General features: G+C 47.6%; 1 protein-coding gene across 1 annotated transcript in view; it reads left to right on the top strand.

The window, feature by feature from the left end:
• The first annotated feature begins 5576 nt into the window (after positions 1 to 5576).
• The window catches only part of LIMK2 (LIM domain kinase 2), a 53687-nt gene continuing 46360 nt past the window's right edge, over positions 5577 to 12903 (top strand). The window contains exon 1 of the mRNA XM_057744595.1: positions 5577 to 5688. Coding sequence (XP_057600578.1) covers positions 5673 to 5688 — 16 coding nt within the window. The 5' untranslated portion in view covers positions 5577 to 5672. The remainder of the gene's footprint in view (positions 5689 to 12903) is intronic.

The following is a 12903-nucleotide window of genomic DNA, read 5'->3' as shown; positions in this document are numbered from 1 at the left end:
GGAGATTATGCCCAGAGACATGTGGTTTCCCATCAGCTTCTCCCCACCCCAAACTGTGCACATCTGCTCCCTGCCAGAGGGCACCCACCCTAGATGACTGCCGAAGCTGGGACCAACTGTATGTTAGGAAAGATCTGCCATCAGGACTCAGGTGGGATTTGGAGCTCGGGTGCAGGAACGATTGGACAAGCAGCCCTGTCCCCAATGCCACAGAAGCTCCGGGTGCATCCTCTCCCAGACCCCCACAGGAAACTGGGGGCCTTGTTGAGTCATCCCAGCTGCATTTTGAAGACCACCCTCCTCAGAAGCCAAATTGTCCTTAATGAAGAGGCAGGGAAGGGGGAGACCAGCACATGACTCTGGTATTGGTATGGCTTGAAGACTCCTGTGTGTGCTAAAACCAGGGAAGCAAGTGACTCCAGAGCAGGCAACCCCTGGTGGTTTGTAAAGCCGGGCACAGAGCCCAGGGAGCCCCAGCACGAGGACAGGATTTGGTCTTCCTGTGGAAGTCTTCCCCTGGAAACTTCCAGGGAAGTCATTCTTCCCAAGCCCTTGATTTGTTTTTCAGCTTCACGAGCTTCTTCCTCCGAATCTGACTGAGGGAGTATGGTGCCAGCAGGAGAACACTTCACCTCATGGAGTGATTCTCACTCGCCATTCTGGCCTCTTCCTAGAAATTCAGGCTCTTCCAGAAGACCCTAAGGGTAGGGGGAGATGGACTTACCCTGGGGCCCTCTCTGTCACTTCACCAGTCCACACTGCTCCTGAGTTTACCCCCAACAATAGCCAACAAGTGGTTGAAAGCCTCACCTAGTGTTTGTTCCAGATATGGCTCTGCATAGTGTGTGGAAACCAAGATCTTGAGAAAGATGAGGGAAACCTTTCTCTCCTCTCCACCGCACCTGTGCCCCCCATGCCCTTCCCCTTGTACCTTTCAATGCCAGAGTTCAGTGTTTAAACAGACAAAATGTAAGTATTGAATAGGTGGTTCATTTACTGAATCCATTTGGTGGGAATAAGCCACCCACTTTACAGTGTGCCTGATGGATTTTAAACATTCTCTGGGCACCTTCTCAAGAGTGCTCTTTTTATCATCTTCTGGAAATCCCCAAAGTCTGAGGGGCCCTGAAGTTTCTCAGTGCAATGGCCCCACCTAGTGATGGCAGGGAGGACTTCAGTCAGATGGACCCAACAGAAATGGCTCTCCAGAAGAAAGGTTAAGAAAAGAAGGGTTGTAGGTAGGAACACAAATAACTTGGACCCTTTAAGGAAGTGGAGAGTCCAGGAGAGCTCCACCAGCAAACCTTTTCGCAAAGCCAGGTTGGCCATGTACCCTTTGATTTTGAACCTTGCAGGTCCCCACTCAACTCACCCCCTGCCAGGAGCTGGGGCAGGAGAGCTGACTTGGGACTGCTGGCCCAGCCCCGACAGGGAGCCCCCTTCCCACGCCCCACCCTCCCACAGGCTCACCACCTTGCCCCTCTGCTGAGGCAGTTTTCTTTTGTGTGTGTTTTCTATGTTCTTGGCCCCCAACCCCTCCTGCAACCTTTGTGGATTAGGACCAGGTCCCAACCACAGTCAGAAAATGACACCATGTACAGTGGCACACTTGACCAGTCACTCATTTTCACTGTTGTGAAAGTGATTTGATTTAGAATTAAACAAATGGTTTTACATAACTGTGAGCTGTGGACTTACTGTCTGTGTCGGAGGAATGGGTTGGGGACTAGTCACACTTGTCTGGCCTCTAGGAAGCACCTTTGCATCCTCAGGAATATCACACTGCAGATGAAAGTCTTCAATTACCCATGGATAATCAGAAATGAGAAGCATGGGCTGGAGGCCTGGCTTCATACACAGCCCCGCCCAAGGTGTGACTTGTCGGACAGGCAGGCCCAGTCCTGATACATGTATGGAATTCTGAGGCTTGCAGGCTGCCACCATGGAGCTTAGCTTGTAGCCGGAAAGAGCCTTGAGGATGACCAGGTTGGTCAGTGTCAGCATCTCTCCCCGTGTTCCTTGACAAGGCAAGCTGGCCTCCAGCCCTCTGCCTGGAGCATGGGGTGTGCTGCTCTGTGAGGTTCCTCAGCAGAATGTGAGAGAGAAGATGGTGAGATTACATTTCCAAGCCTCAGGCTCCCCAGCACATCAGAGCTACAGGTCACCCCTCTGGAAGGAACTCTTCTCCCGCTTAAACAATGACCTAACAGTTATCAAGTTGAATAGTGCCAAGACATAGTAGGAAATGCAAAGGTAAGGGAACTCCAGGAATTCATAAGCCCAGTAAGAAAAGGAAACAAGACACAGAAGTAGAATAGGACAATAAAGCTTCCATGTACCAGTCGTCCAACCCCAGTAACCATCAGCTCAGGTCTAGTCTGTATTCATCCCCACGCTCACACTGTTCCTCTCCCATACCTGCACTATTTTAAAGCAAATTCTAGTCGTATCTATTAAGTATTTCAATATCCATATCAATAAGGATTTTTAAAAATATACCAAAATACTCTTACGTACCTTCAAAATTTGATGGTGATTCCTTAATATCGTATAGCCAATCATTGTTCAAATTTTCCTAGTTGTCTCATAACTTTTTTGTACAGTTTGAGTTGAGATTCAAATTAGACCCATACGTTGCTATTGGATGTCTCAAGTCTCTGTTACATCCATAGGATCCTCTTCCATCTCTTTTCTTTCCCTGGCAGTTCATTTGTCCTGTTGAGTTTCCCACACTTCACTTTTGCTATTTGTGTCACTGTGGTATTAACAAACTCCTGTTACTATTGTATTTCCTATAAATTGGTTGTTAAATCTAGAGGCTTGGCCAGATTCAGGCTTGACTTTTTCTTTTTTTTTTTTGTAAGACTATGTCATAAGTGGTAGTATATACTTCTTGTTGCATCACACCAGGAGACACATAACGTCTGGTAGTCTCTCTTTATGATGTCAGCAGCCCTTACTGACCATTGTCCAGAACAGCACTGTCCAATAGAATTTTCTGCAGGTGTGGGGATCTTCTCATCTGCCCTGTACAGCACAGTAACCACTGGCCACATGCGGCTGTCAAGCACCTGAAATGTGGCTAGTGGACTGAAGAATGGAATCTTTTGTTTACCTCATTTTAACTTAAATAGCCACATGTGGCTAGTGGCTACCATATTGGACAGTACAGAGATTTAGATTAGTTCACAAGGGTTGCAAAAGGATATAATTGAAAATAATAATGTGTTAAGAGTTTAGAAATAAGATTGCACTTCTGGCAGAATGGGGCAACAAAATTATAGAGAACATGGGGAGCAGGAGGGTTGGGGGCGCACAGCTGGTGGTTTTAGGAATGGCAGAGTGGTACGAAGGCAGAATGTGTTCAGGAAAAAGCAGAGTCCTGGAGTGAAGGGAGTAGGGAGAGAAGGCGAGATGTGAGCTCATGAGCACCTGGTTTGGCTGTTATTTTGTAGGCAGAGAAGAGCTATTGTAGGTGACAGAAACATAATTTTGGAAGATTAATGAGTCCATTTTAGGTAGGACGATTCAGGGAGTGGAGAGATTAGAAGTCTAAGACTGGCTTGGTTTGAAGCATATGGAAGTGGCACTGGGAGTGTCTAGCTGTGGACCAGTAGTCTGGTTCCCTCAGGATGGCAGAGCCAGACCTTAATTAAGGTGGTTGTCAGGGCTCAGGTTCTCATTTCTGTAGGCCCAGAGAGTCAATTGTAGGATCAGTCAGTAGGATCTGGCCTCAAGGACTGACCAAGCCACGGTCAGGTAATCCAGCTGTGGACAGGTGACCTAGTATTAGAAACTCAGGAGGCTTTCTCCCTGTGCAGGCCTTTTCTGCCCTCCAGAACTCCCCTTGAGTTCACAAGTGATTTTGGAGTGTTTTTTGTGTCCATGTTGAAAAGAAATCTCTGGGCTATGTCATTGCTATAGACTGCTGTTCTCTTCCTTTACATTTCAACGTGGGTTTCTCAAAGTTACCTGAACTTCCCTGGGAGCAACTTAGGGGAATTGTTTATCCCCCCACTCCCTGCTGATGAAGAGCATGAGGCTGGAGGTGGAAAAGAAGTGTAATTAGAGTGAGGAGGGAGAAGAGACAGACCTGGGTGCCTCGCTGTGGGGCAGAGGCAGAGGGGATTCCCAGGGCTCTTGGTTCCAAGGCTGCCAGTGTCTCGGTGTCTGGGAAAATACAGTGTAACCTCTGTCCATGTGCAGGGCAAATAAAAGCCTCACCCCTTCTTGCCAACCATGAGGTGGCTTGTCAGGAGAGTCCCCTGGATCACCATCACTTTAATTCAATACACAGTTTTGTATTTACTATAATCAGAGCAAAAATTTCCTCAGAAACTAAAGCCGACTGCTGAAGAGGGCTCCCAGGAACTAACGGAAGTCATCTCCCCCACCTCCCTTTAGCACTTTCTTCACACTCAGGACATCAGGGGCCACCTGCCACACCCAGAGGAGAAAAATCTGACCTGCATCTGGTTTGGACTACACAGTCGGGGCAAGAACGAAGAGAATTGTGCTCACCTTTGTGTACTCGAGTGCTCAGACTAGAGGCAGCTGGGTTGAACTTCGTCCTTGGTGGGAGTATCTTGATCCACTTCCTTGGGCCCCATCCCTGTCCCTTCCTGGTCATTTGCACACTTTTCTCATGACCTAAGTCTGATCTAAGGAAATAACAGTTGGCAAAGACCCAGCACAAGTAAATCAGATGGGAGGGACCTCAGGGACCAGCTGATGTGGCCAACCCTTCGTCGCACAGAGGGTCCCAATCCCCTCCCAAACCCACTGAGGGCGAAGTGGTTCTCCCAAGGCCCCTCAGCCAGCTAGCAGCTGCAAGAAACCAGTCTGCTGTCCTAAGTTCTGGTCCAGGGCTCTTCTCTACAAAGAGGAGTCCGAAGGGCAAATACAGATCACTGGTATATTTCCTTTGGCCGAGATGGCATTTTTAGAATTTGAATGTTACCAACATTTAAAAGAGGGAATTTTCACCGAAGTACCTGGATTTTTGGCTTGTCTTGAAAAATTGGAAGGTCTGGTGTGTGGGGTTCATTTATATAACTACTCTGCCTGCTAAGGATCTGCCACTGAGTGTCAGCTTGCTTATAGTGGCACAGACAAGTGACTTCAAACCCCTCCCGCCCACAGCAATTTGTGGGGTAAACCTGGTTTGTCCATATTCATATTCCTGATTCGACATACCTTACTGGAAAGTGCTTTCGACTGGGGATTAAGAGCCTGCGTTCCCATCCCAGCTCATCTCCTAATGAGCTGAGCCATTTTGAGACGGTTGAACTTGTCTCCTCCGGTCCTCAGCTGTCCCCATCTGTAAAATAGGCCAAGGGTGCTCTATTGAGATCTTGGGCCTGCGCAGAATCACCCTCACCAGTTCGGGAACCGACGGAGGCCGCTTCTCGCGCTAGGGGGCACCAGGGCCGCCGCAGAGCCCGAGCCAGGGGGCGGGTCCGGGTTCCGGGGGCGGGGCCTGGCGCCGGCTGGGCGGAGCGTCGGCGGGCGGGCCCCGGTGCCAGGTGTGGTTTGATCCTCCCCGGGCACCGTAGGCGGCATCCCGCTCGCGCCCGGGGCTGAGGTTCTCCCGCGCCTGAGGCGGCGGCGAGGGCTCAGCTGAGCCGCTGTGGCAGCGGCCTCTTCCTCCCGATTTCCGCGCCTCCGGGACCATGGCGGCGCAGGCGGGTAAGGAAGGGCCGCGCCATCCTGTCCCGGGCCCGGGGCGGCTGCGGGGAGCTGGCGACCTGTCGGGGGTTTCGGGCTGAGTGGACTCCCGTGGGTCCCGTCTTCTTAGAGGGAGAATTTGGAGAGTGAACACAACACTTCCCGAAGACTCGGAGGTTGTGGGGGCGGGGATGGAGGGCTCGCGGGGAGCGGGAGCAGGCCGGGTGGGCAGCTTCCCGCAAGCTGAGGTCCCTGAGAGGAAGGGATGCTGGGGGGCGTCTTTTTTTGTGGACCTGGCGACTGCAGGTCCTGAAATTAAAACTTTCTAAGGAAGCTGAGGGGCCCAGGTTCCTTTGGAGTCACGGTTGCGGGGAACACGGGGAGTATGGGATCCTCAGAGTTTGGGGCGGTTCTGAGGGGATGGAGAGTTACCCCGGGTTCTGGGTTTTCTGTGGAAAACTGAGGAGAGTATGACTTTCCCCACGGGATCCAAGGCTTCTGGGTGTCTTGGTGCTTGCGGCCCCCTGGGGCTTGGGTTCTTTGCAGGAAGTAGGGCACTGTGGGCTCCCTTGAGGTTTAGGACACGACTGGAGATAGGGAGAGATTGGAGCATTCTGCCTGGGGCAGGTAGGCCCCTTGGGGCTCTGGACCCTCGCTTGGCTCCTCTGAGATCAGAAAGGAATGTGGCCAAACACCTTCTGGAAGGAAGAGTGTGTAAGGGTGAAGGGTAGCTTCAGGGTTAGGTTGGCTGGGCCTGCAGTCCCCTCCCAGTCACCTCACCCCCCGCCCCTGCAGCTTCCTGCCCTCCTTGCCTGTCCCCCAGCACCAGGAACTTTCTGTTTCCCAGCCACCTATGTGGGTGGCCCAGCCTCTAGGTCGACCAGGGTCAGCGTCCAGAAGCTTTCTAGAGCTGGCAGGAGGGAATAGAGGAGGAAGGAGGCTGTCCTGGATATCTGCCCCCGCTTCCTGGCTTTCAGCCTGTGGACAGTCACTTCCTCCATCCTGAATACAAGGACCAGGCCACCAGTGGGTCACTTCCTCACTATGGGAGCATGGGATTTTCTCCTCATTCTTGATAATAGGCTTCTGGAGAAAGAGGGCTAGGGGTAGACATGCTCCCTGTCCCTTCCTATTTTACTTTTTTTTTTTTTTAAAGCCTCCATAGTTCTTTCGGATGATTTCCAATGATTTTTTCTAACCTCTGTGTAACATGGGTTCCCTGTCTTGAACCTTGATTCTCAGAAACTTGTGAAAGATCTTACAGTACAGTAGTGTTTATTCGATTTTTCTCTGAGTGAACCAGAAAACTTCCTAGAGGCATTAGTTTGTACATTCTTCCATAAGAATATTTGTTGGATATTTCTGGGCCACACACTCAGCCAAGCACTGAGGAGTATAATGGTGAACAAAAGGGACACAGTTCTTGTCTTTGTGGTGCTTACAGCCATGGTGATAAACAGTAAATAATTGAAGTGACAGTTGAGATAAATGCCATAATACCTGAGATAAGCAATTAAGATATGTGCTGTAAGATTGCACCAGGGGCAAGGGGAGTGGATAGGAAACACATTCCTTTAAAAAGCAAGTTTATGCTGAGCCCTGAGGATAAATAGAAGCTATTCTGGCTAAGAGAGGGCAAAGAACTTTCCAGGTAGAGGGACCATAAAAAGGCCCTGAGGCAGAAAGGCGTGAGGTGCCTTTGAAGACCTGAGAGAATATGGCTTGTTCAGGGTTCCATAGCCAAATAAATGGCAGTGGTCAGAGTTTGTATTTTCCAGCTGCAAATGTGGTGCATCATCCTCTCTGTGTCACAGACCCCAGAATGAGGCTGCCCATGGAGTCAGAGAAGAAAGTGGGACTTAAACTTTTACTTGTTCTGTCTGAGCTGTGTTCCAGGACAACTCAGATTCCTGTGTAACAGGAGAATCAACAATAAATTAAATATTTGCTGAGTACCTGTGATGTCTAAGGTACTGGGCTAGGCCAGGTGTTACCTGTTATAAATTTTAACAGATGCTAGAGATAATGTAATTCCTCATCTTACATGTAAAGCAGCTGAGGCCCAGGGAGAAAAATGGATTTGTCGAGGGTCACTCAACCAGTGGTAGAGCCAGAACTAACCTAGGACTTGTCCAGTGCTCCTTCCAATATTCCAGGGTCCTTGAGGTATACAGGATCTGGCACACACTAAGTCCATAGTAAATATTTGTGGAAATGGGTAATATGTGGTTTGTGCCTTGGAGAAATTCACTATTTTGAGTAATTAAGGAAAAAATGGACAAATCAAGGCAACTATTTTAGGCCTGTAGGTGATAACATTAGGGAATTTCAAAGGTGAGGGAGAACTTTATTTATACATTCACCCCACAAATATATATTGAGTCCCTTCTGTGGGCCAAGCATTTCTAGGCCCTTCGGGATACAGCAGGGAGCTAAATAGATCAAATCCCTTCCCTCATGGAGTCTATGTTCTGGTGGTGAGAGATGATAAGTAATTATATGAATATCATATGTCAGGGATAAATGCTCTGAAGAGAGATGAAGTATGATAAGGGCATAGGTGCAGTGGGAGGTCAGGGGAACCTCTCTAGTTAATGACATCTGAGCAGAGAAATGCAGCAAGGGAGTGAGCCATTTGCGTATCTGGGAGGAGAACATTCTGGACAAGGAATAAAAGAGAATAAGCAAAGACCCTGAGCCAGGAATGTGCTTGGCATGTTTGAAGAACAGCAAGGTGTCCAGGGTGGCTACGAGATTTAGTCAGGGAATGCTTGAGGGAGGTAAGATTTGAGAAGTCTTAGGTAGGTTAAGAAAAAAAGTGGGGGAGGGGGTGTTGGTTAAGGGGTAGATATCCTGGTAAGGAAGAAACTGTGGGAGGAGGATTGTAGAGGTGGGCGAGTTTCAAGATCTTCACAAGGGGTGGTGAACTGATATGTGTGGTGGTGGCAAAGATTGGGAGGTGTAGGAGTTGTAGGAGGTGGAAGGTAAGGCTGAGAGGGTGGATGAAGCCAGACTACAGAGGGTTTCATGCCAGGCTTGTAGAATTTTCTGGTCTGCAGTAGAGACCATAGGTTTAGAGGCAGGGAGAGTCACGATGTGGACATTTTGTGTTTAGACTATCAACCCGGCTTTGGTGGGCAGGATGGGTTGGACAAGGGTGAGGAAGAACACCAGTCTGGAGGTGGGTACAGTGGGCTAAGGTTGTTAGTGATACAAATGGAGAAGGAGGCACCAACCTGAGGAAATGCCTCATGTCATGGGTGGGGCAGGTTGACTTGAATGGCCCTGGTTATGGGATGAAGGGAGCACAGCAAGAAGACCACAAGGTTTTAAAGCTGACTAGAAACCCATCATGCTCAAGAGGCAGTATTAGGCTTTCCACATTCCTAGTGAGTTGTCTGCCTCTTCTGGAGGCTATGCTGGCTTCTGATCAGTGCATCCTGGGGCATGGAGCTTGGATTTAGGCATACTAGGGATGGGTGGTATCACTTCGGCATTTCAGTGAGAGGACATAGAGCTGTGGCAGTCTCTTACAAGTCTATTTTCTTTCCCACTCTTGACCTTTCTTTATGCAGTAGCAAGAATTAGACTCTTTTACCTATTAATTCACATCCAGCAGTAGCTAAAACATGAAACCATTGCTTGATTTATTAAAGTATACCTTGAGGTGTCCATCCTGGGATTATATTTTGTCATATCTCTCTGCCCATAATTTATTTTTCCAGGAAAGAAAGTCTAAAATGTAGTTAAAGACATAGATTAGAGTAAGCAGACCGGTGATCTAATCTCAGCTCTAACACTTGTTAGTTGAGCAGTTCAGTTTCCTTTTCATTAAAATGGGAACAATTATAGTCCTTCGATACTAGTCCTTATTTCATGGAATCTTTATATTTGATTAGTTCATGCTTGCATAGTGCTTAGGACATTGCCTGGTACATAATAGGGACTCAAAGTAGTTTTTCTCTGTCATTGACAGTGCACTGAGAACTGCCACCTGAGAATGTATGAATTAGTTAACCAGTTCTCTGAGAAAGAGATTCTTTGTAGGTCTTCTGCTAGATAAGAAAGTGCCTACTCATTTACAGCTAAGTAAACTTATGGTTGGAAGTGAGAACCTGAGTGCCTGAAGCAGCAGGAACCATCTCTCCTATTTGTTTCTCCTTCAAGTGTCTTATTACTCTACTAAGTGTGCCCTGCCCCCGGCACCTGGTTTGTCCCTCTCTGAGGTGTTATTTTTGTACATGCGCTTGCCCCTCATACCCATGAGCACTCGCCAAGGGCCCCAGAAGTCCGTGGCCTAGTCTGTGTCTTGCACATGGGCACATAGAAAACATTTGTTGAATTTATTTTGAAAACATTCCCTTCAGATTTTAGAGGCTAGTGTATTTAATAGCTCAACCTTTCCCCCAGCCAACCCCCTACATATACATGAAAGAAAGAAGAAAAGCTGCTCACAATTCAGTTGCCAACTAATTGCCAGGCACTGTGGGAGGTATTTTCATGTAATATGTTATTTCTCTTAATCCTCTTGGTAATGCTGTAAGGTGGCTGGTATTATCCTCTTTTTAAAGATTGAGAAACAAGAGGGGTGAAATAGGTGAAGGGGATTAAGAGGTACAAACCTCCAGTTATAAAATAAATAAGCCAGGGATGTAATATACAGCATACGGAATATGGTCAGTAATGTAATAACTTTGTATGGGGTCAGGTGGTTACTGGACTTATTGTGGTTATCATTTTATAATGTACACAAAGTTCAAATCGCTATGCAGTACAGCTGAAACTAACATAATGTATGTCGACTGTATTTCAACTTAAAAAAATTACTGATAGGAACTGGGGAAGAAAGTTATTTGTTTACTCTCTTGGAAAACAAAAAGTTTAAGAGACCAGCTCAGAGAGGTTAAATAATTTGCACAAGGACACAGAGCCAGGTTTCAAACCCAGATCTAACTCCAGTTCTTCTGCTTGACCCTTAAAACAATTTTTTCCTGATAAACTAAGGAAGGGCAGAAGAGAAAACAGCAAGAATAAAACCTTCTGAGATGCTAGTGTCTGTGCCTTGACCTGAAAAATGAGAAGCCCCTGGTTTAATGTCACAGACTCTCAGAGTTAGAAGGAATAATTTGATCCCTCCTTTTATGAAGGAAGAATCTAAGGTCCAGAGAAGTCCAGGAGCACTTTTAAAAATCATCTAATCTTTCTTCCTTAGACACTCCCTTTGGTAATATTTGGTAAGCTACTGAGGAGGAAAACCCTTTGGGACACAGGGGAGAGTATCTAGAGGAATGTTAATCATTACTGTTAGTCTTGTTGGTAGTCACTTCATTAAAATGTGATCTTTTCTCTCTTGCTTCCCCACCAGTTGCTGCCCTGCCCCTCCGCTTTCTGCTTTATCCTGGAACAAGTTGGATTTATATACCTGACCTGCCCGCTCCCAGGGGGCACAACTGTTACCGTACTTCTTGTTTTGTGCTGCACTGAATTGGCTGGGTTTTGTTCCTGGTTCTCATTGTCTCGTGGAACATGAGAAGCACCAAAGATTTGTTTTCTCAAGGATAGAATCTGTGCATGTTGGTTCAGGCCAGGCTTTACGGTCTCACGAGCTCTCAGTGTTTGGGAATTTCTCACCACTTTAAAGTTGAAAAGGACCAGTTTGCAGAAACCCAGCTCTTAGACCAAAGATTAAGGTGAATGTTAGTGTCCTGTGGGAAATGCACTGGCTGTGAGCTGGGGCACCAGGCAGAGCCCTTCCATGGAACAACTGTGTAGTCTTGAGCAAGTCTCAACTCGTCCGAGGCTGCCTAGGGTCATAAGTATGCAACAGGTCTGGTAGTCTCAGAACTTGGGTTTGAGCCCCTCCCGGACCAGCTTTCTGATGGTTAGACAACTTAATTCTCCTTCTCCAAGCCCATTTTTCTTTCAGAAAAATGAAAGGATTGGGTTTGAGTAGATAATTTTTAAAGGCCTTTCCAGCCTTACCATCCTGCTACCCTAGTGCCTGCCGCAGTAGAGTCACAGGTTGTTTGAGGGTCATGTCACCAATTATTAAGTTGAGAGAGAGAAACGTATAGAAGCTGAATATATTTTATATCAGCATTCAAAAGATCCTGAAGGTGAGAAACTTCGTAATGAGCCATTTGTTACAATTCTCACCTTGTTTGCATTGCACACTTAGCACTTCTTTTATTTATTTATTTATTTATTGGCTGCGTTGGGTCTTCGTTGCTGCGCACGGGCTTTCTCTAGTTGCTGCGAGTGGGGGCTACTCTTCATTGTGGTGCGCAGGCTCCTCATTGTAGTGGCTTCTCTTCTTGTGGAGCACAGGCCCTAGGTGCGTGGGCTTCAGTAGTTGCAGCACATGGGCTCAGTAGTTGTGGCTCACGGGCTCTAGAGCACAGGCTCAATAGTTGTGGCACACGGGCTTAGTTGCTCCGCGGCATGTGGAATCTTCCCAGGGCAGGGCTCGAACCCGTGTCCCCTGCATTGGCAGGCGGATTCTTTACCACTGCGCCACCTAGGAAGTTCTACTTAGCACTTCTTAAAAGCAGCAAATCCCAATAATAACCATGAAGGCATAGTTTTCTGATCATTAAACACCTAACAAGGGCTCCGTATTGTGTGAAGCTGCTGGGGACATTTACTTAGTCAAGCTCCCTTTCTGGACTCTGACAATCAGTAGCCACTGTTGATAAGTCTGCAAAAAGGATAGGTAAATACAGTTGAGGGAGAGGTGAACAGCCTGGTAAGTGAGGTATGTTCCTAGAGGAAGACTTTCCTGGCCAGGTTGGACTCTAGATTGGTCTTCCACTGGGCCTCACAGAAATCTCCAAGACTTTGTAGTATTACATTTCTCTTATATTTCCTAGAGTGTAGGTTGTAAGAAAGTTAGGGTCATTGACTTTTAGGGCTGTAAGGAAGAGGCCAAGAGTATTCTTCAGACTTGGGAGGCTGAAGGCTCTGGGTGAATAGCCTCGCTCAGGTACTGTGTGACAGACTGAAACATGCGCGTCTACATGTGACTTTGCTTGGAGGTAGTCACCAGGGGAGTCAGGACACATTCCAGGTGAATCATCGCTGCTGACCATTGGAGCTTATCTTTGGAAATTACCTTTATAGCTGGCAGTTGGGTCCAGTTTTTCAGTTGGATTTGCCACGCAAAGGAGTGTCATTTCTGCACCAGGCTTTATGCTAGGCCCTGGAGATTTTAAGATGAGCAAGATGCAGTCTTTGCCC

This window comes from Hippopotamus amphibius, chromosome 8, assembly GCF_030028045.1.
Source record: "Hippopotamus amphibius kiboko isolate mHipAmp2 chromosome 8, mHipAmp2.hap2, whole genome shotgun sequence".
Classification (NCBI taxonomy): Eukaryota; Metazoa; Chordata; class Mammalia; order Artiodactyla; family Hippopotamidae; genus Hippopotamus; species Hippopotamus amphibius.
The sequence above is the reverse complement of the archived record's forward strand: the minus strand, read 5'-3'. Positions and strand labels throughout refer to the sequence as shown.